The sequence below is a fragment of the Strongylocentrotus purpuratus genome, unplaced genomic scaffold, assembly GCF_000002235.5.
Source record: "Strongylocentrotus purpuratus isolate Spur 01 unplaced genomic scaffold, Spur_5.0 spur5_scaffold_14, whole genome shotgun sequence".
Taxonomy (NCBI): domain Eukaryota; kingdom Metazoa; phylum Echinodermata; class Echinoidea; order Camarodonta; family Strongylocentrotidae; genus Strongylocentrotus; species Strongylocentrotus purpuratus.
This window is the reverse complement of record NW_022145599.1, coordinates 5,788,485-5,813,907: the sequence shown is the minus strand read 5'-3', so window position 1 is coordinate 5,813,907 and position 25,423 is coordinate 5,788,485. Positions and strand designations below refer to the sequence as shown.

Here is a 25,423-nt window from a genome sequence, read left to right as displayed (position 1 = left end):
ACGTATAATATCAGCTATAACAGCTAGAGGAGAGCCTTCTACAGTAACGTAATTTATTTTGGTAATCCACAAGCATTTGTTGATTTTTTAAATATTTATTTGTTCAATAATTTTTTTATTGTTCTTCGTTTTCTTGTATTTCCTGCTATCGTTATACTCTTTTATGTTCTTGGAGGTGAAAAAAAATATAATAAGTGTTATAAATATAATAAGTGCCACCACGACCTCCAGTTTAAATTCCAATAGGAATCTTTTGGAGGAACAACAACCAAGTACCAAGTATTGAACCTCACAAATAGAGCTAGGAAGACCGGAAGCTATTATATGAATGTGATAAAAGAGAGAAGAGGAACAAGCTATGGAAATGTATCCAGGAGAAGAATGCAACAATTAGCGATCGAGAGAGATAGAATTTGAGAGCTTCAGAAAGAAAATTAAAAACTACAAACGAGAGAGGGAATTGCATGGATAGATTCTAGGACTCAAAATAATTTTCGGGAGAAAGTGATCGATTCGATCGAGTCAAAAAAACATAAGTAAAGTAGATCTAGAGGTTTAGATTATATTTTAATATAAATAATTTGAATTCAAGAGACAGACTTCCCCACTTCAGTATGACTTTCCCCTGACAAGATTAGCCAGTAGCCAGCTATCCTCCCCCCCCCCACAAAAAAAGGGGGGGGGGGGGGAGGGGGTAGTTAAGGCCAGGGGGTGATGGATGAAGGAAGATATTTCATTGGACGACTGTTCTTATTCCTAATTTAAACAGCCAATGAAAGGCCTGGATATATCGCTGGCTATTTTTTCGAAGCACCCGCCGACCGAAAAATGTAAACAAATGGAGAACATCAATGTTATGTTGTTATTTTGAACTAGAAGATAAACGTAAGTTTCTTCGAGAGAAGGACCGATTTCGTACTTCTTAGTGGATTTTTTTGGTTGTAAGTATGCATATTAAATCCTTACTTAGCACCGTTTGGCCGATACAAATCAGACCGAGAGCTGTGCTGGCCCCACACGTTCATTTACATGTCTGCATTTGCAAATTAAATCATGACCCGAGTTACGGGTCAAATTTTGGATAGGTTTCTGAACAAGCGCCGATCTATCGACATAGCTGCATTACTATCCTGGTTGTGTATTAAAAGCTGTACTATTGATTCTCAACATTTCAAACACTACTGCTACTGTACAAAACTCAACTGATTTCATTCAAAATTGGTAGTCTAGGCCTAGAAAATACTGAAGGGGTGACCAAAGTTCGCGGACATTTTAGAACATATTACAAAATGTGATGTTCGATCTATGATTTCTCATATTCTACACAAATTTATTCATTTCAATTATTACCAAATGGATGGCAAAGTTTTTTACTACAGCTTGATTCAACTAGAAAATTTATCGTCGAAGGATTTCGAAGATATCGCGATCTAAAAATTTGATGTCCAATCGTGCATGCGCGCTGCATCTAAAAAAGTCATAAAAGTAACGAGACCTAACTTCACGCACGGGGGTTTACAGTTGATTTATCAAAAAATGTGATCCATCAAAATTAAGGTAATAACATGATTTGCAAGGCAAGATAACATACAATAAGTTGGTGCCACTTTTTACTTATAATTTTGAGGATTTCTGCTCTCAAAATGAAGATTTCCAGACCCTTATCGGTAAGTTGATAATTTTTCGGAACGGACGCAAATAACTGCAAAATTTGCCGATCTTTTGTCAATATTTTCACAATTTCACACCCAATTCCAAAGAAAATTTCGTTTCTGGGTAATTTTGTGATCCTCTTTCCATTAGTGATATCACTTTTTATCAGATTTTCGAAATCTTACCGATTTTTTTGAGAAAGCGAACTTTGGTCACGCGCGAACTTTGGTCACACCACCATACTGTATGTAGGCCTAGATCTAGTGACAATTGATGACACCTCCAGTTACAATTCCCTATGGGAATGTTCCAGAGGAATCCAATCCAAGACCTAAATAGCAGTAAAATACAATTTTTTAAACTTACCGATGTTAGAAAGAATAATTTAAAAATTCAAATTGTAAGTCTATCATACTTGCCGATCAGCCACATATGCTTGATTGTGTGCATTTGTGTATAATGAGTGTATTGACTATTCAGGTGTGCAAATGCTGCCTATTAACACGTAGTGCAGTGCTAGAGGTCAGTACGCATTAGCATTGACTCTCTCTATGCTTTGCTGGAGTGATGTCGATGGGGAGTTACATGTCAGGTCGCCCAATGTCAGCCCGCCCCTTTACAAAGTCGCCCTCGATTGGTCATGTTGCCCCCCAATTTTTTTTGTGGGGATTTTGGGATTCTTGGTCAGCTCGCCCCCAATTTTTTGGTCATTTCGCCCCCTAATTTTTTGTTTTAATTTGATGTCTTTGACTCTTTTATAAGTTCCTAGCACTATGGTCCGCGTTACCCTAACCCTAAACCTAGGACACCAGGTCCCGCGTTACCCTAGCTAGGACACCGGGCCCTGCATTACCCTAGGACACCAAGGTCTGTGTTACCCTAACTCTAACCCTAACCCTAACCCTAAATAAAAATTGTTCCCATGTTTTATATATTATATTATTATTTGGTATATCGGTAAAACCGGTATATCACTCTGAGTCATAGACCTATCTATATGTTACATATGGAACTCTTAAATTCAATTCAATTCAATTCAATTTTATTGGTCCAGAAGGAAATTTGTTGCATTTAAATGCATTATATTCACAGAGAGGGGCGACTGTGTATAGGAGGCGACCTGACCACACAATTTGGGGGCAACTACGTAAGGAGGCGACTGCGTATAGGAGGCGACTGTGTATAGGAGGCGACCAGCTGGGGGGCGACCTGACAAGACACCCGATGGGGTACCATAACTTTCATAAGTCATATTATAAGCAAGTACTTTGTGTTCTAAACTTCTAATAATAAGTCTGCATGCTTTGTAGGACTGCTTTTTTTGCCCACCCAATCCTACAAAGCAATAGGTCTAACACTATTGACCGCATACAGGTACACACATTAAGGCTACAAATGTTGGGTGACATCTAGGGGAGTCTAGAGCAGGAAAGATCTTTTGTACGCTGAGGTGTGTACTTATGACTATACTGATGAAGACAGCTCTCAAAATTCTTAAGTACTTTGAACTTGATTGTCGAACAAAGATATTCTCAATTTTCCATGATAATCCAAGGAAAAAAAATCAACAAACTTACCTCTCTTGGAAAGATAGTGTAACTTTCACAATGGAACAGTTAAACAAAAATGATGTATTTATATGAAGAGTTATGCTATTATTGACAATATTTCTTTTAGAAAGTGTATTTATATATTTCATTTTAATTGGCTGGAAGTGGTCCAACTAACCCTGTGCTCCCCTATTTATGCTTGATTCCTATCAGTGAAAGAATATGCTTATAATGCTTCTGCCATATATATATTCCCATAAATGCAGATGTAACTGTTGAATGACATTCCATAGTCAGCAATGGACGAGATTATCGCCAAGTTGGAGGTCTGCGTGGCCACCTTGGACAAGATGGCCGTCAGACATGATAATACCTCATCAGCTGCAGACATGGACTCCAGAGGGCGTCCTCCATATACGTCCATGGTCAGGGTCAACGACAAGCCTATCCTCCCACCTCTGGTAAGCACGTATATGACGAAGGTCAATCTTGAATTTCTTTGGTTGACCTCAAGAAGGCTGTAAGAGCTACTCTGTGCATTGTCAATGGCAGTTACAGCCTTTATGCGGGCAGCCGATGAATTGGCATATAAAATACAAATTGACGAAATGATGATTAAAAACAAAAACAATAAAAAAAAATTTAGGTTGGGAAATATCATTTGGTCACACACTCACACTGGCAGGTGATCACCAGGATATAAATGCTATCTGTTGACAAAAGTATCACTTTTGGATTATACCTAGGCCCTGTCTTATACAGAGTTGCAATTGATTGGAATCAGTATAACCTCTCTTATGTACGTATTTGCGATTGAATTGAAGTTGCGATTGATTTGAATCAATCGCAACTCTTTATAATACAGGGCCCTGGAGAATTTTTTCTAATTTGAATATATATTATTAAAGTACTTGTTTATTTTCATTGGATTCTTGCCATGACTGTTCATATATACTAAGGGACTGCTTTCATCAAGTGTTGATTTTATTTTGCACTCATCTTATGATATATATCTTTTGTGTCTTGTATCTTCTTGTTTTTTAAGATGACTCCGGACAAGAGAGCTGAGATGATAAGATACAAGGCAGTGGCAATTCAGAGAGAAAGGGAACGAGAGGAATGGAGGCTTCAGCAACTAGTTTCTAGGGTTGAAACCATCGTAAATAGTTATGAGGTTAGTATGGTGTACTTTTATATGTAGATTTATGTGACATTTGTACAAATGGATTCAATGGTACCTCAGCGACAGCCGAGATGCTGTGGCAAAGAGCTAAGCAATAAAAATCTTTCTCGTTCCAGGTACCTATTCACTTCATCTTGGCTGATGAATGGAAAATTTAGAATGTTAGAAATGTCAAAAGAATTTGAATCTGAGTCAGTTGATCCATAGTCTGTAGACAGATCCAATAGACCACAAAACCTCGTCATGCAAACATTTGAGTTTTCTCTTTTTTCAAAGAACAACCTTGTATCCTTTCCTGCTGGTAGTTGTGGTAATGTATAGTTGGTAAAGTTGAGGGCTTGATCAAAGTATGAGATAAGGAAAAAGTGATAGTAGTTAGCAATAAGTTAAGTTTTAGTATGATTTTACGAGATGAAGATCTGAAGGTACCTAAGCATCTGAGAAAAGAATATTCCTTTACTTTTTGAATGTTTATTTACACTTATTTCATTCTACAGATTATTAAAAGTGTATTACTCACTGTCATTTTATGACAAGATGTAAGTTTTCAGTAACCACTATTTTGCTCCAAATTATCTTTCAGGATGGTAGACAATCTTTAGGTAGCAAGGAAAGTAGTCCTCAGCAAGCAGCCAACACGCTACCTAACCAAGCTATGCAAGCTATACCTGCCGTACAGTCAGTTGGATCTAAGCCCGTCTCACAAGGCCTTAACAACCCTTCATATTCACCACTCAAGTATATGGAGATGGATGAAGAGGAATGGAACGTAAGACCAGCAACACCGTGGAGACGAACAAAGCAATCCAAGACGAAGACGGTCATTGCAGCGAACTTTGACCCCAGAGGACACCAGCCCATCTCATCCACCATGAGGATGGACCGCAGTCAGGATATGAGAGGAGCCACACCCGATGTTTCTGCCATCTCGGTGGCATCATCACAAGCTAGTAACTTCTTGCCCAGGAATTCCCCAGTGGATGCCATCGATCGGACCCTCTCCAGCAGTGTGCAACCTGTCCTTAAGGAGATTTTACCATCCTCTCCCCCTGGACTGGAAGACTTGAAAGTGGTGACAACTGGTGAAAGTGCTGCACCCAATCCAGTGGATGTGCCCTGCAACGTTAGCCCAGATGTACAATCAAATGAAAGGAATAACTTATCAGAACCTCAAGAGATTGAATCACATGAGAATTCTGCAGTTCAGCCACCTGACACTAATGCAGCAGTTGTTGATAGTGCCATGATAAGTAGACTTAGCCCTATACCCAAGATAGATGCGGTTCAATCCTTAGGCACTGGTGTAGCTGGTAGCACAGGAAGTCAGTCGACCAACAGCAGCAGCAATAGTGCATTGAACCAAACTGTGATTGACTTGTCACAAATGTCACTTATCCAGGGTCAATCAACTTTGGAGAAAGCAGAGGATTCCTCCAAACCTGACAAGAATGAATCAGATATTCAACCACAGTCTTCATTATCTACAGAAGCTAAAGCTAGGGTAGAACCAGTAACAGATGTTGCAGAAAGCAAGGACACCAACAACGATGTACCAAACATGCAAGAGGAAAACCATGTAGCAGGCTACTTGAGTGATACCGAGTCATACATGAGTTTGCTAGGGGAGTATTCATTGCTGCCAACACCAGGATCAAATAGGGGCACACCAGACTCTATTCAACATAGAAATGCTATAAAGGTTCCATTCTTTGCTGATCCTACCTCACCTGATGCCGTTGATGTCAACCGTGATGCAGAAGTGTCTGATATTCCGGCTACCGATGTATCTGTTGAGCCAGGTGAATCCTTGAAATCTGTGGATGGCTCAGAATACTGTGGTAGCTCCCTTGGAACCCTGGCCCAGTCTGTCACCCTTCCCATGAGCCTTAGCGTGACGTCAGAATCCACTCTTCATGGACTTGAAGAGACATGGGACAGAACAAGCCAGGAGGTGACTCCTACCGGGACAGATAAAGCTATGTCCATAGCAAGCGATGAGTTGACCAATGCTGGAATGGTCAGAGCAGCACCTGTTGGTCAGGAAAGTAATGCCACTGTTGAAGTCGGCAAACAAACTTCCAGCAAATCTGAAGAGTCGGAGAGACAGCAAAGTCTTAATGTAGACAAGCCTCTTCCAACATTGCCATCAAGTGTCGAACACAAGAAGATAGAGGTCAAAGTTGAGAGGTCAGGGGTCAAAGTGGACAGTGACTTTCAAACACCACTTAGACACCATGCCAGGAAGTCGTCATATACTTTGGATTTCCCTTCACCAGCACTTCTAGATGCTGAGGCTCGTCACCAGGCTCCACATATAAGTGGACGTGATATCAGCCATGCTGAAGCAGGCACCAAGGCCAAAGATGCTGATGAAGGGGCTTTAAATAAGGCTAAGTCGGGAGAGGGGACTGTGAGTGATGAAAAGCAGCCAGATGAACTATCATCTGAAATGAAAGATCTCAAGATAGGTGAGCAGAGAAAAAATTTAATTGATTTACTAACACTTAGAGCATAAACATAAATATTATCAACATTTCCATCAAAGGAATGTGGAAATTTTAACATTGCCATTATGAATTTTTTTAAATACTGTAACAGCATTTCATTTATTATCGCACATATACAATACAGGCGTTTAATCTTAAAATAAGGACATTGCATCACTGCAGTACCAATCGCCTTTTCGATGCATGTTCCTTTGTACTGCAGATATTGTTGAAATTTTTTTACAATGCAGAAAGAGCTTTTGAAATTTTAATTTTATCCATGTTGCAGGGCTTGATGTTAACTTTTCTGTTTTCATGAAGACCTGATTTTATCTCTAATGGAATAGTGGCTAAAATTTGGGATCCATTGTTAACTTCAGGGGATCAGTCGTCCAAGGACTCTTGTCCGTGTCAACCCTTGACTACAGTATCACTTTGGGTGAACAGCCTGACCACTCTCAGGGACGTGTTTCACAAAGATCCTAAGTTGAAGTTATCTCTAAGTTGGACTTAACAATTATGGAAAGCAGTTAGCATATATATGAAAATGTTTTGCACAAGTCTTTTTAAAAGGCATAACATGTTGATTCAAATAATTAATATTTTCTATTAAGAAAATTTCATATTCTTAATGTGGAATTTATAAAAAGTCTAAATACTTGAATTTTTGCTTTTGAATATATTTCATTTTAAGGCTACAAATGGCTCTCCATAATGTTTAAGTCCAACTTAGAGTTAAGTTTGACATCTTTGTGAAACACCCACTGTTCATGTATTATCTTCCACGTCCATGTCCACAGATGATGTGTCCGAGGCCAAGGTGTTGTCCCTCCAGCTGTCGTGCCTGGAGCAGATGCAGCAGCGTCTTCAGCGCCAGCACGACGAGCAGATGAAGGGGCTGATGCTTCAGCAATCCCAGGAGCTGTGTCTCCTGGAGAGTGAGATGGAGGGGATCAGGAGACAAGCTGCACAGTCTGCTCTGGGACATGTGGATGATGACAAAGATACTATGATCAAAGTAAGGAGAGGTTGGGTGGGGGTATGATAATGAAGTATTAAGAGAAGTGTTTTTCTTAAAGCCCCACTGCAGTAGTTATAGCTACTTGCGCCCTCTATATAACAAACAATGCCTGATTGTTGCCTGTTGGTCCCCCATGATCCCCTTTTTCTTATGTTAATTGAGAGCTGATTTGATGAGATAACCAGCTATCAGTGACCTTGCAGGGAGGTCTAATCCCCCCTGGCCAAACTAGTACAGACGGGCTTTAAAAGAAATAACATCCCTTGCAGAGTTGTGGGTTGAGTAAATGCTGCCATTTGTTTTAGCATAGGATATGTATTACTACATCCATTGATATCTGCAGAGAAGCTATATTTCCAGACAAACACCTTTTCATTATTTTCATTTTTCTTCTGATAATAAGTACATATTTTTCAATGAGAAAAGTTAAAAGAGAATGGTTTTATTTGGAAATTAATAGTTGAGGAACTTACCAGAGTAGTTGCATTGAAAGTCAATTCTCTGTCTTTAGCAGAATTATTTCAGTTATATTTAATTCAGTTTTTTTTTTGTGGTGTTTTATTATTTCTGTCTTTCATTTTCATTTCTTTGATTTTAAAGACCTCAACAGAAGTGCATGAGGAAAGCATGCAAAAGGGAGAAGTCCAGGAATCATCTAAGAAAAATACTCCCAGCACGATACCATCAACTAAACCATCTCATGAGAATGATGACAAGAGTGAGAAGGAAAGTGCAAAGGTTGCTCCAAATCAGAGGAAGGTTCCACCTCCAAGCCCCAACAGTAGAAAGAGACGCTTTGAAGAGTCATCGGTAGAAAGCATGGTCCAAGTTCCTGCCTCTTACATCAAGCAGTCCTCACTGGCAGGCAAGGGGCATGGCAAGGGGCATGCCTCCCCTGGTTTTCATTCTCCAGTCAGTGACAAGCTCCTGGCAAACGCCAAGAAGAAGCTCACTCCACAGGACAGTCTGGAATCAGATCATGGAGGATTGGTGGAGGTTCCGCCGTCTTACATCAAATCCGGTAGCTACCATAGACCTGTATCCAGGAGCCCCACCCACCAGAGATCATTGACCACACCCAAGGGCGCAACTACAGGCTCTGCCCACCTTGCTTCACCATCCATCTCCGTAGAGGAACCATCTAATGGTGACTCCTCCCATCTTACATCGTGGGGCACTCCTCTCAAAGACACCTCTGATAGAGACTCCACAAGGCTGCCAGCATGGGCGTCTCCTGCAGTGGATATGACCAATGGATCGGCTCACTTTACTGGAGCTTCAGTCTCCGATCCTGTTTATGTTAACAGTCTCAGTGACTCTTTCTTCCTGAATGATGACCAGACTGGAGAAACACCAGACAGACATGCTGACCAACAACAGCATACTTCCAGTTACTCCAAGCCATGGGTAAATTGCCATTGAGATATTCAGACATTGTGTTTTATTCACTAAAGACAGACAAAAATCAATATATATTGTTTGCTTTCAACTTTCAGGTAGTTCACTGTTTTCTAGTAAAGAAATGTTGGACAAATCTCTAATTTAATCACCTCTGAGTATAAATTAACCCAATGTTAATACTGTAATAGGATTGTTTGTCTGATAATCCTTCCAACTCCCTTCATACATGTAGTTTAAATATTGTATAAGTTATTAATTTCTTTAATAATTTTTGGTTGTACAGACAAATTGATGTAAACTGCTTTAAAACATTTGTATTAAAGAGAAGGTTGAGTTCTGGGAAGAGGTGAACAATAATTTGTGAGCGTTACCATTCTTTTTATGCAAGTGTGGAAGAACATCAGATAAGAAATGTTCCCTGAAAAGCATGGCTCTTCAAATGCCTTCATATTCCAAATATGTCATGTAACATCGTAAAAATCCAGGGACGGATTTTTACGCCACTTGTTTGTGTAGTCCCATATATATCTTTCCGTGTACAGTGTTTGTAACTTTACCAAGACTTGGCCAAATTTCTTATTGTTTTGATGATTCCAGAATCTTGCAACACAAATTCTTATATGCTAGATGATCAACCTTTCTGGTCGATTCCACACTGTTTCTTTCACAATGCAATCACATGACCAGAACTCAACTTCATCTTTAAGTGCTATAGAAATGTAATTCATTATTATCGTTTGTCCATACATATATATTCTGTTTTTGTTGTTGTGTGTGTAGGCCATCACCCAGAGCTTACAGATGGACATCAGGTTTGACATGGTATCTGCAAGGGTCAAAGGTTATCTGACCCGAGCTCTCATGAGAACACCAAAGATCAAAGCCCTCGTCAAGACAATCAAGGCATGTACATTTATATAGAAATAGGAAAGTGACGTGAGCTGTACATGTATTCGGAATGAATGCAAATTGTAATAAGGGACCTATGGCTTAAGTAAATTAAGTTACACATATCTATTTATATCTATATATATGGTGTTGGTGGTTATTTTACCTGACTGCTAAGAAAGCATAAATGCTTGTTAGTAAGCAACCAGATGGCCGACGGCTTTAGGTCCTCTCCGAGAGACCTGGTAATGAGGATTAATGCCTTACCAAAGGGCACTAGTACATCGACTTGGTTTCGAACCCGGGTCACCGGCTTACGAGACCACTGCTCTACCGACTGAGCTGTACATGTATTCGGAATGAATGCAAATTGTAATAAGGGACTTATGGCTTAATAAGTAAGTTAAGTTACACACACATTTATATATATCTAAGGGATTAAGATATTCATACTGATCACCTTACCCAAGGGTGCTAGGACACAGCCTCACTTTTCAACCTTGGATCTCCTAGTTCTATGACTACTTCTCTAACCATCATGCTTCCTTTTAAAAATCTGTTATTACAACTTATTTTCAAAATTGTTTTGGAATTTTATTTGTGTGCTAATTAAGAGGAAGATCAACATTTTACAGAGGGGAGCAATGTTTCTATGTCCCAGATTAAATGATGCGGCTGATGACACGTGCGTCTTCATAATCGGCTGTTTCTGACTCTCCCTTTTGATGAAACTTGTACTACTCCACAGGATACCCAAGTATTTTTGTACCAGTTCCAAGCTGAGACGCCTGTGAAGCGAGGAAAGCTTTCTGAACAAGACATCAGGCTGGCTCAAAGGGTTCTTGCTCAGGTTTGTAAAATAAATCTTTAATTCTATCTTTTGAAAGAAAATAAAGCAGAAATGAAGATCCTAGCGAAAGTGTTACATGCCATGAGTCTTTTAACCAGGATTTGATGTAATAGATATGGACTCTGATTATTTCAAATCACAAAGAATATATTACATCATTTATCTCCCATTCCTTTGGCATTTATAATCTACCCAAAGAAAATTTGTGCAAAGGCATTCTGAAATCTTTGATTGTGAATCTTATTTTAAGTGTTGAGTCTTTGAATCTTTGTGCGATGAAAACTACCGTTAGTTATAAAGAACATTTTTGAAAAATACCCATTTAAACAACATATTTTTCCAGTCCCACATCTTTTGATTGTAACCGGAACATATATACGGTGTATCCTTTGGTTTTCTTGACACTCCACTGTTTTTCTTTGTTTCTACTCTACAGCTGAGGGCAGCTCAATATGAGCTGGGTGATATCTTCCATGTCTTTCCCATCTCGCAGAGAATGGCTATACTAAGACACAACAGAGAACAAGAAAGAGAGAACTTCTTCAACAAGAAGGTATTGTTTTACGATGTACACTTATCTTTTCCACAGATCTCTGAGAAGTGATTAACCTTTGTTTAAAAGTTACCCAAACATTGTGGAGCGTTGTGTGCAGCGCTTTGTAACCGCAAGGAAAATGCGCTACCGATACAGTGTATATCAATTATCTTTTGGATTGGATTGGAATCTGTACATGGTGGCAGAGATAAAAGCCTCAGGTTCTGTTACTTCTATGCCCCCCGTAAATTCTCATTATCTCTTCGAAAAATAGTTGTTTTTCCTAATTGGTTTAACCAATGATGAAGTGGTGATTTGTACAGTCTTTATAACTATTGTAATAACCTGTGATTAATTGCCTGTTTAAATTTTGATCAAATACAATATTAAGTTCTTTTTTTATCTTTCATTTAAGCTTTATACTGATCAAATGCAATATGCCAACAGTCAGTGGACTGCATAGTTATTTGAGAACAGCGCTCTCTAGTGTAGTCTCATTTTTTTTTGGTTTTATTTGTAGGTATCTCCATCATCGGCTGGCAAGAAAGCCCACCTCTTATCGGCAGCCACTAAGAAGGCCATGGACAGAAGGCAACAACTATCAAAGTAAGTCCTCTCCATATCAAGTTATTTATTGCTTTCAATCATCAGTGTTGTTATAATGTTTATCTTCTTTCTATGTAAGAGGGACAGAGATCAGCAGTTGCTTGCTGCAAGTATGATGTGTTATATGTGGTTGTCGAGGATCAGTCTTGTATAACAGAGCTCATAGTGCGGTATGGTATGTAATCCCGTAGGATTTTTTGCCAAAGTTTTTTTGTTGCTGCTGTTTTGGCTTCAAAAGGCTTCAAAAGGGTCCGAAATGGCCCAAAATGATGGGGTACAAATTTTCAGACCCTCCTTCATTTCCAGGGGGATCCATATTGGGCGCCAAAATGGCTTATATAAAGCGCAATAGGGAAATTTGGTGTCTTTGGGAAAATTTGAACCCCATCAATTTCTGATAGCTTGGACCCCAATGAATAAAAAAAAAAAAAAAAAAAAATTGGCACTAAAGTCCTACGGGAGCTGTTTCAGTGACCGTACCACACTATCAGTCCTGGTGTTGTATGCAAATGTTAGATGAATTGAAACACAAATACAACTACATCATCATCAACAACAATGATATATGCAGTGTTTATCCAGCATTTTTTTCCAAAGGCTTTTAAAGCATTTTACAACAATTATCAAAATAGATTAGTGAAAAACATACATAGTATAGGAGATGTGTATGTCATTGGGAAACCTATTGATTCATGATTTAAGCTCCCAAAATACTGTTTTACTCTCTGTATCTACCGTACTTCAAGCAGATATCAGCAATCATGGCCGTCCAATCGTCCATTCTCTATTTAAATGTCTGTTCTATGTGGTCCTTTGTCCTTAGAGCCTCTATACATATTTCTATACAAATGTCCTTGTATCTCATTTTCTGTCTTCTGTTCTTACAATATATTGGTTATAGTTCTGCCTCCAGCCCCTCACCCTTACCAATTGTTTTCTTTTTTTAAATAATTTATTTTTTAATGTTCACTTCATGTCCAGGGAGGGAGATGTAGTAGAAAGTGGACCCAAGAGACAAAAGTTAGTCCCAGCAAACCAGAGGCCTAAAAGTGCAGCTGAAACAAGGTAATTCTTCCCTCCGTCATACAACCTCTTCCCAAGTCTTATTTTCATCTTTCTCTACCTTTATATCTTCTTGACTGTCTCATTCATGTTTTTAAAATCAATTTTCATGTCTTTTGTTATCGTTTTATCATTGCTTTCATCATGTCTATTGTACAGGTTTTACGTTGATGAGGACGTGACGCCATACGTTTTCATGAAACAGATGTAGTCTCATGTAGTTTTAGAATCTGAATCTGATGATCAATGATTCTCCTTATTAATGCACATTTCTTTCTACAATCTACACTCTACTTTGCCACTGTAGATTAGTTTTCATTCATGTATTCTTTTAAATAGGTATATTCTTTGTAATAATCCAAGCCTTTTTACAATCCTGCCCCCCAAATCATTTGATCACATTTAAAAGAATTTGGCTAACAGTCCTGTAATATTTGTATATTCTTGCAGAGTTCTTAGACCACTTCAAAGCCAGAAATCACCTCCTAGGCCGGCAACTGCTATTCCACCAAGGTATTAAAACAAAGAATGAATAATTGCTTCAAGATAAATGAAAGTTGATAGGAATTCTTTTTTCCGTTTGGTTTTGTATGTTCAGAAAATAAGACAGTCTGGCCATTTTAATAATCAATAACACTTGCATTTTACCCAGGTAGAAATTTAAACTAAGAGCGATCTATATCACGCATTTCAGAGAAATCATCATTTTCTTTCACTGTCAATGATAGGATTTTCGACCTCTATGTTGTTCTAGGCCACAGGGTCTTGCATTAATAAATCTGAAATATGTAGATGTATTTGAAAGAGAGGGAAATTGTTTTTTGGCAGAGCAATTAGATCGGACAAACCATGTTAATTCATATAAAGAATATTGAATATCAAGTAATAGATGAGTTGAATGATGTAAATGTATGGTGATTTTATTTCCTTGATGTGTTTGATTGTGATGGAAATTTATGTTGTGAAAATTGATCTTTCCTTGACATTTTAAATAAATATAAATATTTTTCATAAAAAAGAATGTAAATGACTGCATGAAATGTTTTTTGATTTGTTCACATTTTTCTTCATATTTTCACCAGGATGTCTTCATTTTCTGTCACCACCCAAAGCCTGAAACTGAAAGCACCTGTTTTGAGCAAACCGTTCCCGACTAAACCTGTCATGGTCTCCAGAAATACCACTAAGACATCAAGATCTCCATCAAGACCATCGTCGAGAACAGCTTCGACTAGACCAACATCCACTAGACCAACATCCACAAGACCAACATCCACTAGACCAACATCCACTAGACCCACATCTAGACTATCGGGAGGGTTATCAAGCCTTAGCCAGGCCAGGACCAGTTCAGCAAGGCAGGCTAAGTCTCCAGCGAGAGCAGCTACCGCTACAGTTTCCCAGACCAAGACTAAGAATGTCAGGAGGTCGCTTTATCCTGTATCAGTTGGGACTGGTAAAAAGACTATGCAGCGCAAACAGGCCGACACTAGAAAGCCGTAGATGAACTTTGTATGAATCACACTATACAATTAAAACACAAGGACAAGATTTGTGTCATAGGTGATGATAGTAATATGGACTAATGAAGATCAGTTATTCCTCATTAATGAATAAGTGAAAAATGATTAGAACAAATAACAAAGTCAAAGACTGCAATTATAAATTTACAAATGGATCAAAACAAGTTTTTCAAATGTTGAGTTTTAGGTGACCAACACCAGTTATTAATGTACACTAGGGCGTATAGCCCTATAGGTCAGGAGGTAAATATGTCCTAGAAGTATGGTGGTAAAATATTCAGTATTAAAAGATTACAATCATTTTTCTTTTCAAATTTGAATTTTGCAAGTGGTAGTGTTTTCTTCACTCAATTTGATGTGTACAAATTGAGGGCTGCAATTTTCACTCATAGAGAGAATACCACAGAGTCTTTTGATCTCAAGTTTTTCACATACTTTCATACTCATCTTGCTGCTACAGATAAATTTTGAAATAAGTTTTGAGGGCTTGCAAATCGGTGATAGGGGCTTCAAATACATTCCATTTTTCCTCCTATATTTCTCCCTATTTATGGATATTTACAATGCAAATCCAAAACCAAATCCCTACCTGTTTTAGCTTGTGACGTTAAGGATCCACTTTATTTTTTCTAAAGTGGATTGATAAAACACAACTTATCAATTATCTGAGTATACATTCCACAGAAATGAAATTGTATTTTCTTGACCGGGTGCAGTGGACCAAAATTATGTGCTCAAGACTGCAAAAATATGATTCTTACCAAAGGATTTTCATAAAACATGTATAATCATATCTAAGAAATGTTGATTTTTATAAGCCAGTTTTGATTTTGTAGATGGTACAAATGAAATGACCCATTTTGTGCATGTATGCACATTTGTTTTGATAGACATGCTACCTGTTTATCAACTAAAACAGAAATGAAATAATATTTCTTGACCGGGTGCAGTGGACCAAAATTATTATTCTGGATTTTGAAGCAGCTTGTTATGCAGTTGGCGATTATGCCTACATGTTTGTACTCTGAACAATTTTGTAAATATTTTTGACATTTTCAGCATTTTGCTGTGTGATGATTTTGTACACATTGGATTTGTATTTTTTTTTCAATCAGTACTTGCTATGATTATTTCCGAGAGAAGCTTATTTCACAATCTATGTACAGCTCTACATACTCAGAGTGAGTGATGTGCCTTTAATATCTGTGCAATGAACCTTATGTGAAATGAAATGTTGTAAATGTCTGACTGATTATTTCAATTCTACTCTGTATCACTCAGACTTTGAGATGATTGATTGAGAGTGTATTGATAAGGGGCTGAGAGAGAGAGAGGGAGAAAGAAAGAGAGAGAAGGAGAAGGAAAAAGAAAGAGAGAGAGAGAGAGAGAAGAGAGAGAGAAGAGAGAGAGAGAGAGAGAGAGAGAGAGAGAGAGAGAGAGAGAGAGAGAGAGAGAGAGAGAGAGAGAGGGGGGGGGGGGTGTAGGGAGGAGGGGCAAAATAGAGCGATTTGTATGTATTTGTTGCTGAAAAATGGCAAACACGTAGTGACTGGTCACTATGAATGGTCAAAACTATTGTATCAAGTTGATCTTGAAACTACTATGCTTTTAGAAACAGAAACATAAGTGGTGTACGTTTGAACCTAATTGATTGAACTCAATTTTTGACCCAATGCGAGGATTGATTTGATGAGCTTTATATTGCCCTCCACAAGTCTTTATACAAGTCTTTAGACTTACTGGGTGTCATCATAGGTAATTCAGGTAATCAAACAAAAAATTATAGTCTACTCTTGACGGTCTTAATCGAGGTCACAGCTAGAGGACTATACATAGTTTTAGATCAGCAGCTAGCCTACATGATCTTAATTTCTATCTTATATAGATTTATATATAGGCGTGAAGAAAATGGTCTAGGAACGTGAGACGTAGTTGTACTTTACAATTTTATTCCGAGCTTTCGGCTTGTGAGGCCTTCTTCAGGTTCTGAAGTGCAAACACATACAAAAACAAATACATTGTATGAACAAATATATATACATGTCATACAAACTTAATATCACTCAATCATAGTCAAGCATCATGAACATAGCAGAAATTATATATATTTATATATATATATATATATATATATATATATATATATATATAGAATAAAGAGATAGAAATTAAGATAATTGATATGCACTGCACTTGGTTATAAGTCACAATGAGACGGACAATTGACTTCAACAACTCTCGTTCATTATCCTAATGCACTCACGAACATTTATTTATTTATTTATTTGTTTTATTTAGACACAGGCTAACTCTCAGAATTAGTACTGTACACACAAAACAAAATTACAAATACAGGAAATAACAAACAAAGTTAAACTAAAGGATGTAGAAACATGAGTATATATATCAGGGTTATTTGTTCGTTTTGTTTATAATATCATATAGCCCCATAATATACAACGAAACATATGACAAAGTGACTATTTGTCCAGCTGATACAATTATGATAGTAATGCTTAATTATAGATCAATAATAATAAACATCAGGAATAAACTTTTGATTTGTGTATGTTATAGAAATTAGAAAATAACACAGATTATATCCTGCATCAAAAATTTGTTGGCTTTTGATTGGTTGAGAGCTTGTCACATGACCAGAAATATTTGACCTATTTTTAGAAAGTACTATATGAGAGTACTATTTTGGTTTACTATTTGGGAGTTGAAAAAAAAATGTGATTTTTTTTTTTTTTGAATTGAATCAATTTTTTTTTCTTCAAATCTTAATTTAATGAAAACAAAATATTTTAAATCTTTTTAGATAAAAATTGACATTTTTTTTGTAATAATTTTTTATCCCAATTTTTTTTTTTTTTTTTTAAATAAATTTTTGATGCAGGATGTAAAACAATACCATGCATTCTATTCGAGGTACTGGTTAAACTATGGGCCTTGGTGACTCCAAAAGTACCATTTGCTTCGGGGCTGCGCCCCTCAGCAAATAGTAGGCCTCCTATTGGAGTCAAATCTTGCGCATAGTTTTAACCAGAACCTCTCAAGGCAGTGTATATTTGTATACTATGATTTTACAAAAAGAAAAAGACTAACTTCTATGAAAGTGGAAAAAAATCATTTAAATTGCGTTTGTGATTATTTATATATATTTTGGTATTAATTAGTGTCATAATGAACATAAGACACATTATTTATCACTCTATAAATTGACACCAAAACTTTATGATTTTAATTCCAACCAGCTCTAACATTAAATGACTAACAAACAATGAGTAACGAGCACATTAATCCTCCATAACCTTGCGCTTCGCCAATAGACCTTATTCGTATGACGTCACGCACTCGTAGATACAAAAGATCAAGGTAAATCTTTATCTCGGTCACGCAGAGAGGTCAGTGGATAATGTGCATGCACGCACAGCTAGCTGGCATATTATGGACTGCACTGCCGACCATCACATTTGCAAAAGCCATTATTCGGCCATAATTTCGATCAAGTGAAGAGCTAGAAGTCGTTGTGCATGCGCCTACTTGGTAATGCAGTTTTTCAAGATGGCTAAGGAGCAGAGAATTTCGAGTTTGATCTCAGTTCTTCAGATAGCAGATTCTGGCAAGTTGTTATGATAGATAAAATATATGTCACGATTGGAGGGTCATATTTAGATCCTAAGCCCTAGTTGGCAGTGGTAACTCCAGGGAGCGACGCGTCGGAGCTCTCTGGAGTTATGGTAGTGGTAGCTGGAGTATGTCCGAGAAACGCGAGAACAGACAGCTTTGATATGTTTAAGGCTGTAATTTATCATATATTCCTGATGAGCCTGTACATAATAATCAAGATTCTAGTCCCAATCTTGTTCACCAGGACAGGGGTAGAATCATGATCTGATGTTATCATGTTTGATGATCAGGAAATGTAATTTTTGTTGCATATGAAGTATACGTAGCATTTAACGAGGAAGAAGAAGAAGAATTATAATAATTAAAATGAATGATGAATATACATGTTATAATTAATAAAAATGATAATAATAATAATGTCATGATGATGATGATGATGTTAATGATGTGAATGTGATGATGATATTAATGATAATAATAATTATGATGTCATGATGATGATAATAATGATAAAAATGATGATATTTAATGATAATGAAAATATAATGATAATAATAATAATGATAATAACAATTAGAAATAATAATGATAATAATATATTAATAAAGAAGCAGAAATTAACAGGCCGGCACATTTTGTATTTTTGTATTTTGTATGTAACAAATTATCCAACCTGTGAGATGAGACTACAGTGCAGTTTACTGCCCTCTATAAGGCCCTGGGCCGGTGTCCAATTCAATACTTAGAATAAGTAAGAAATTTACCAAGTAAACTACTCGGCTAAGAACTTTACTTATCTTGTATTCAAATGGCCTTTTAGACTTTTACATATGTAGATAAAAATCTAAGTAAAATACTTACTAATTAATAAGCATTGACACATCACACGGTCAATCACAAGTAATGCGCAATTAATGCATCGCAATAAGTGCTGCCAATCAAGGCCTCAACTAAATAATTGGCTTAAGTCTGGTAGCTATAGGGAGCTGTCTTAAATTTAGAGTAAAATACTTAGCCAAAAGTTAGAACTGAATACACAAATTGGCTAAGTATTTCATCTGAGCCGAAGGCTAAGTAAAATACTCATATTTCAAACTTAAGTATTGAATTGAATACCAGCCCATTAATGCTCCTGATACAGCCAGCTATGACTGACATAGTTTTAAGCTCAGCTAATGAAGTTGGGTGGTAATTGGTTTGTTACTTTGACCTCACTGCTCAGAAAGCATGTGATGCTTGTACATGTAAGTATTAAAGTAACCAGAGGACTTACAGCTATACATCCTCTCTGAAGGACTTAATGATTAATACCTTACTAAACGACACTAGCACATTTGAACTTGGTTTCTATAATTTGAACCCAGGCCCTCCCAGTTATTGAGACCACTGCTCTACCACTGAGCCATCGTGCCTCCTAAAGTTTCACATAGAGTTTACTTGCTGACTACCTTGGGGTACTAGAACAATTTGTCTGACTTATAAATGGGCTTTCATCTTTAGCATTAAAAATAGATGACAGAAAGTGATTGACCAAGAACTGTTTTTTTTCTCTTTCTTGCAGGCTTTCCAACGGGTGCATTTTCACACAGTGCAGGCTTTGAAGCAGCCATGAAAAAAGGTCATATTTACGACCAGGAATCCTTCAAGAACCTCATCATTGCAGTTATGGAAAATGCAGGTAACTTGACAACAATAGGATTAGTTATGTACTTGTACTAACTACAAAGATAAAAATAATCTGCAATGACAAAAGACATGAATTGTGTTCATTTTTTGTACAGTAATTTCTCAAACAATGACACATACTTGTAAATTTGATGGAGGAAGATGTTTGCACACATATATTACTCAGTTCTGTAAAATATAGATAGAGGGTGAAAGAAAACTTTCAAACCCTGTGTGCTTCAAACCATGATTATGAAAGTCAATTTTTGCTCAAATTCCCACTAATGTATATCAGATGGCATATCTTTATTTGTTCAAGAGCATTTTTTTTGCACTACTTGGATTTCAGTTTTCAGTGCCAGATTTTATCCACTTTCTCTTTGATGTCTCTGTCGAACCATAGACACAAGTCTATAATGTTACAATATGTTGATTCAAGATTATAGATCTTACAGATAAACAAAAATCAACAATATTTTGAGACCATTATCCTGAACCATTGGCTACAAATATGATTAGAACAATATGCCCTGTGCACAGTTTCTTTCTAATCCTTTAAAATATTATCTTTATTTATAATGTGATGCTCATCTTAATATCAGGATCATTCAATCTGCCGTTCGTGAAAGCTGGATATGAGAAGAGTGAAAATATGACAGCGATCATCTCGTTGGATCGTTACTGTGATGCGTGTATGACCAACCATGTAGCTAGCAGGGCGAGCTCACAACAGGTATGTATATCATAGGGTAGAAAACATAAGAATTAATCAATGTTACAGTATTAAAACTATACATATATTATGTAAACTGTACATTTATGAATAGTTCAAGCGCTTTTAAAATTTTGTTCTTTATTTATAGTTTTATTTAGGGCCTATAATGGCATTAATAAGAGTGTGTAAAACTACTGTAGAGCAATTGTCACTCTGAAAATCCTTGAAAACGTATCCATGATTAAAATTGAAAATGGTAGTATGTATAGATTGACTTATTTTCTGTGATCTAATAATAATAATGATAATATTAATTATTTAGGAGTGCTATTAAAAAGCAAAAAATACCATAGTGATTAGAAAATCACAGAGTTCAAGTAGAACCATAAAATATGTACTCCTGAAAAAGGTACATGCACATCACATTCTAAAAGTTAGGGACGAAACTCATGTTTTAAGGGATCTTTTGAAAGTGGCAAGGCAGATTTTTTCTCTGATGGAAAGATTAAAATAAACAAGAGTTGAACCCATGACCATTATTGATGTTGGCATTATTGTGAGACCTTACAAGTACACAGATTAGAAGGCTAATGATGGTGTATTCTCTTCTCTCTCTGTATTCTTAGGGAAGATCCCTGATTTTGACATCTAGTGAAACATTTCCTGATCAGAGGATCAAAAGCCTTATGGTAAGTCAGTGATGATTTATACAACAATACAATTTGTTTAAATGTAGACAGAATACTGCTTGCTCTGTTGTGTATGAATTCATCATTTGAAGAAGAAGAAAACAAAATTGAACCCCCCAGTAATTAATGACTGATTGATTTCTGTCTGTGTTCTAAAAGGCATGCAGAATTTATTATGTATATAATTTGTTGTGGCGTTGTTGTAAACACAAAGTTTGGAAACTTCAAAGGTAAGTTTTGTAGAAAAATAAATCCATTGACTACTGAATTCATTCATTTCCATAGGCTTAATACAGTGGCCACCTGGTTCCAGTAGACAAAGGGTTAAATTGGTGTTGCCTCAGTATTGAAAAATTCAACAAATCAAATCATGCAGTGTCTATTATGACACCAAGATTAGGGAACTATAGGAAAAACCTCTCCTCCCATTTTTGTGTAACTTAAATTGCTTTCAAGTAACAATTCATCAGAAATCGACAAGAAATATAAGTCGGGACTTGGCTGTATTGGATTCAAGGACTTCTTGCAAGCTTAAAGCGTTTTTTTATGGCACCAGTACTGGAAGCTTCGGGTTTTTACCCTCTTCCACCCCCTCCCCATCCGTATGAAGAATACCAGGGCGTGATAGCATGTAAGGTCCTATCCGAGGCTTTCCTAATGGAATTCTCAACTTGTGGTATTACATTTGCAATTGATATTTCACTTTATTTTGTACATTTGACAGCATATTAGCTGGATATGCAATACATTCATACAAATTTTATTTCTTGACTCAATCTGTTTACTTTCTCAGAATTCCATCAGTAAACCAGGAATGAAGGGTCATCAGGCTGTTATGTTTGGCTGTCTGTGTGCCTATTTAGATATCCCTCTCAGAGACTGTTTAGAAGTGTTCATCTTCAATCTACTCAAGATCCTTTGCGTCAGCGTGGTTAAACTAGGACACATTGGACCTATGCAGGTGAGAAGTCCACAGTTATAATGTATTTTTCAATGTTTGTGTACTACAAGACAAGTTAATTAAAGTTGGTACCTTTATGCCTCAGTCACACCTTTGCGTATTTGGATTGCACATTGCTGCGTATTTATGGCAAGCCGTTTTAACATTTATTCCTATTTCTTGAGATCAAGAAATGATTTTCTGTTGTAAAGCAATGGTAATTCTTGATACGCAAGCCAAGTATGCAAAGGTGTGACTGAGGCATTAGACGACTTAATAGATTTATACACTTGAAACTTCATTGCGAACAGTAAATGTGAATGGTAGTGATTAGAATTTTGCACATATCGTCCTTGTTTTCACGAAGTGACGGTAGTGAGGAAAATCGTAACGCAAAGTGAATGCAATTTTTTTTCACTACCGTCACTTCGTGAAAACAGCGACGATATACTAAATTTCTAAAACTTTAGTAATTCCCAAGTGAGTTACATGCTCTTTGAAAGCCTATTCTTTTTAAAATAGCAACTGTACACAGAGAGAAAGATGCGTAACAGAGTGAGAGGGAGGGAGGGAGGGAGGGAGGGAGGGAGGGAGGGAGGGAGGGAGGGAGGGAGGGAGGGAGGGAGGGAGGGAGGGAGGGAGGGAGGGAGGGAGGGAGGGAGGGAGGGAGGGAGGGAGGGAGGGAGGGAGGGAGGGAGGGAGGGAGAGAGAGAGAGAGAGAGAGAAAGAGAGAGAGAGAGAGAGAAAGAATCAGAGCAAGTGTTTCAGAAAATGAGAGGGTGAACTAGTTGGTGAGGGAATGGGTATTGGGGAACCACAAGAGAGAGAAGGGGGGGGGGGGAATAAGGGTTCCAAATATTTGTTTGAAATTATCTCCATATATTTTGATTATGATTGATAATTGCGAAGATTGTTGATGCCAGTATCAGTCATATTATAATCATGTTGTATGTTTTAATTGATTCTTCCACAAGGCCCAAAGGACTCAGTATGAACATCAGAAGAACATTGCTAACATTGTAGACAGGTGAGACTTAAGCAAATTCATTTGACTTCAAATAAATTGATTGGTTATGCCAGTGAAAATGTGCATGAAGAAATCTATGAGCCATTCAGTAGAATGATTATTAAAATGTCAGAAATGATATGTCGGCATTAATGATCCATGCAGAAAGAAAAATAGTGACATCCTACTGTATAATACAGTGACATGTATAGCTCAAGGACATCAAAAGTGTACAGAGCTGAATTGAAAGTCAAGCCTCAAATGAATTTAAAATTGATTGGTAATGCCAGTGAAAATGTGCATGGAGAAATCTATGAGCCATTCAGTAGAATGATTATTAAAATGTCAAAAAAGATATGTTGGCATTAATGAGCCATGCAGAAAGAAAAATAGTGACATCCTACTCTATAATACAGTGACATGTATAGCTCAAGGACATCAAAATTGTACAGAGCTGAATTGAGAGTCATGAGGACTAAAGGAGCTGTGTCAGAACTTCAAAACATATTAATGTATGCCATGTCTTTTTAAGGAATTATGTCATTGATTTCTTTCATCAGCTATAAAATGATTAATTGTACAGTTGTCTTTAAATGTATGTTTATGTCTTCTGATCTCCTTTACAGAAACCTTAATCGGAGTGTTGAGGAGAGCTGCATATCCTTCCCATTAGTTGACATCTATCAGAACACCCACGATACCCTCTTCTCAAGACTCTTTTGCTCATGATGGCATTGGCAGAAATACCTTTCACCAGTAAACTGAAATAAATAACTGGTGTAATACAGTCAAACCTGCTTTAGTGACCACCTGTCTACAAAGGCCACATTTGTTGTTTCCCTTGAAAATGCATGGTTTCTCATTGAATCATGTATTAAAGGAACCTGTCTACAAAGGCCACTTTTTGTATTCCCTTCGGGGGTCGATATAGACAGGTTTGACTGTAGAAAGAATGCATAAAGTCTACCTCGACCTCAAACCTGAAATCTACCTGTTATGAAAATAACATAAAACTTCATGTCGGACTCGGATTCCGTGTTCGCCCTATATTTTTTAGCAAGCATGTTCTTGTGCATCAACTCGTCTACTCAACAAGTCGTTTTTATATTTACTTATAGTATTATCTTTGTAAAAGTGATATTTGGAGCTCATACTTGGAATATATTGTGACATAAAACAGCATTTACATAAAGAGCAAAACATGTCTTGGTGATTGATACAGAAGTTACTTTGGTAGCTATGGTGATACCCAAGATTTCAGGGTAAAATTTTCGCAGTGCTAATGTAATTCTTATTATAATATTCTTATTCTTATCTAAATATAATGTATTTGTCCCCTAATAAGTATGAGCTATATAAATGTTAACATTTTGTCTTTTAAAAAATACTAACAGATTTATATATTTTATGTTATAATCAAATACCATTTTTCGTAATGTATTCCGATTAAATGCACGTCTTTGTGGAGTGCCTGGAGATGAATGATCCCATTCGCCTGCCAAGGGTCATTGTGTCTAAGGTGGTCGGGGTGCGGATTGCGTGCATTAGTCGTTGCTGGGCTGGACAAACATTATAGCTTGTCCAACCTAGCAGCGGCCGATGTGTGCAGTCCGCGTTCTGACTATTGAAGTGCAGTGTCCCTCGGCGGGCGAGTGTTAAAGCTTGTTGGTATTTCCTTTTGACTGGATTTCAATGCATTGCAGGGTAACCTATTGGTATCTCATATTATTATGTTAATGTTCTTTGGAAATTTTTTTTATTGCAGTTCATGTTCATTTCAGTTTTTAACTGCCAGACACGAAGATTTTAATAAGATCAATTTATCTATCTATCTATCATATTGATAAGGATCTTTTTTTTAATTATTGTAAACTACAAGTAAACCTTGATTATTCTTCTTTATACATGTACATACAGTATACATTTCTGAGCTTCTGAGCTTCCAAAACCATTTGTTAATTTTATTAATTTTTGTTTTAAATCACAAGTTTATTGACTATTAGAAGTTGTGAGCTAT

The 25,423-nt window shown here is 37.0% G+C and overlaps 2 protein-coding genes across 5 annotated transcripts; both read left to right on the top strand.

The window, feature by feature from the left end:
• Positions 1-791: 791 nt before the first annotated feature.
• LOC100893160 lies at positions 792-15,990 on the top strand. 4 transcript variants are annotated; one of them, XM_030984040.1, is made up of 13 exons: positions 792-941; positions 3,470-3,664; positions 4,249-4,377; positions 4,970-6,854; positions 7,673-7,890; positions 8,494-9,300; positions 10,075-10,197; positions 10,931-11,032; positions 11,469-11,585; positions 12,088-12,173; positions 13,155-13,238; positions 13,686-13,748; positions 14,318-15,990. In XM_030984040.1, exons 2-13 carry the CDS (start codon positions 3,503-3,505, stop codon positions 14,736-14,738), a joined length of 4,197 nt encoding a protein of 1,398 aa, XP_030839900.1. In that variant the 5' UTR covers positions 792-941; positions 3,470-3,502; the 3' UTR covers positions 14,739-15,990. The 4 variants fall into 4 exon arrangements, with proteins under 4 accessions (XP_030839900.1, XP_030839903.1, XP_030839901.1 ...); XM_030984041.1 differs by having other exon boundaries at positions 797-885; XM_030984042.1 differs by lacking the exon at positions 792-941 and adding an exon at positions 2,652-2,882.
• A 2,177-nt stretch (positions 15,991-18,167) lies between these two features.
• On the top strand, positions 18,168-24,277 carry LOC581951 (urease accessory protein F). The gene is made up of 7 exons (XM_781928.4): positions 18,168-18,383; positions 19,953-20,069; positions 20,659-20,789; positions 21,398-21,460; positions 22,254-22,421; positions 23,375-23,427; positions 24,033-24,277. The coding sequence occupies exons 1-7, from the start codon at positions 18,311-18,313 to the stop codon at positions 24,133-24,135; spliced, it is 708 nt and encodes a 235-aa protein (XP_787021.3). The 5' UTR covers positions 18,168-18,310; the 3' UTR covers positions 24,136-24,277.
• The last annotated feature ends 1,146 nt before the right edge of the window (positions 24,278-25,423 follow it).

Coding starts and splice junctions, on each gene's coding strand:
- LOC100893160 (XM_030984040.1), top strand. CDS start 3,503: ATGGACGAGATTATCGCCAAGTTGGAGGTCTGCGTGGCCACCTTGGAC. Junction 6,855..7,672: donor AATGAAAGATCTCAAGATAG/GTGAGCAGAGAA, acceptor CCATGTCCACAG/ATGATGTGTCCGAGGCCAAG. Junction 12,174..13,154: donor AGAAGGCAACAACTATCAAA/GTAAGTCCTCTC, acceptor CTTCATGTCCAG/GGAGGGAGATGTAGTAGAAA.
- LOC581951 (XM_781928.4), top strand. CDS start 18,311: ATGCAGTTTTTCAAGATGGCTAAGGAGCAGAGAATTTCGAGTTTGATC. Junction 18,384..19,952: donor TCTTCAGATAGCAGATTCTG/GCAAGTTGTTAT, acceptor TCTTTCTTGCAG/GCTTTCCAACGGGTGCATTT. Junction 20,070..20,658: donor TGCAGTTATGGAAAATGCAG/GTAACTTGACAA, acceptor TCTTAATATCAG/GATCATTCAATCTGCCGTTC.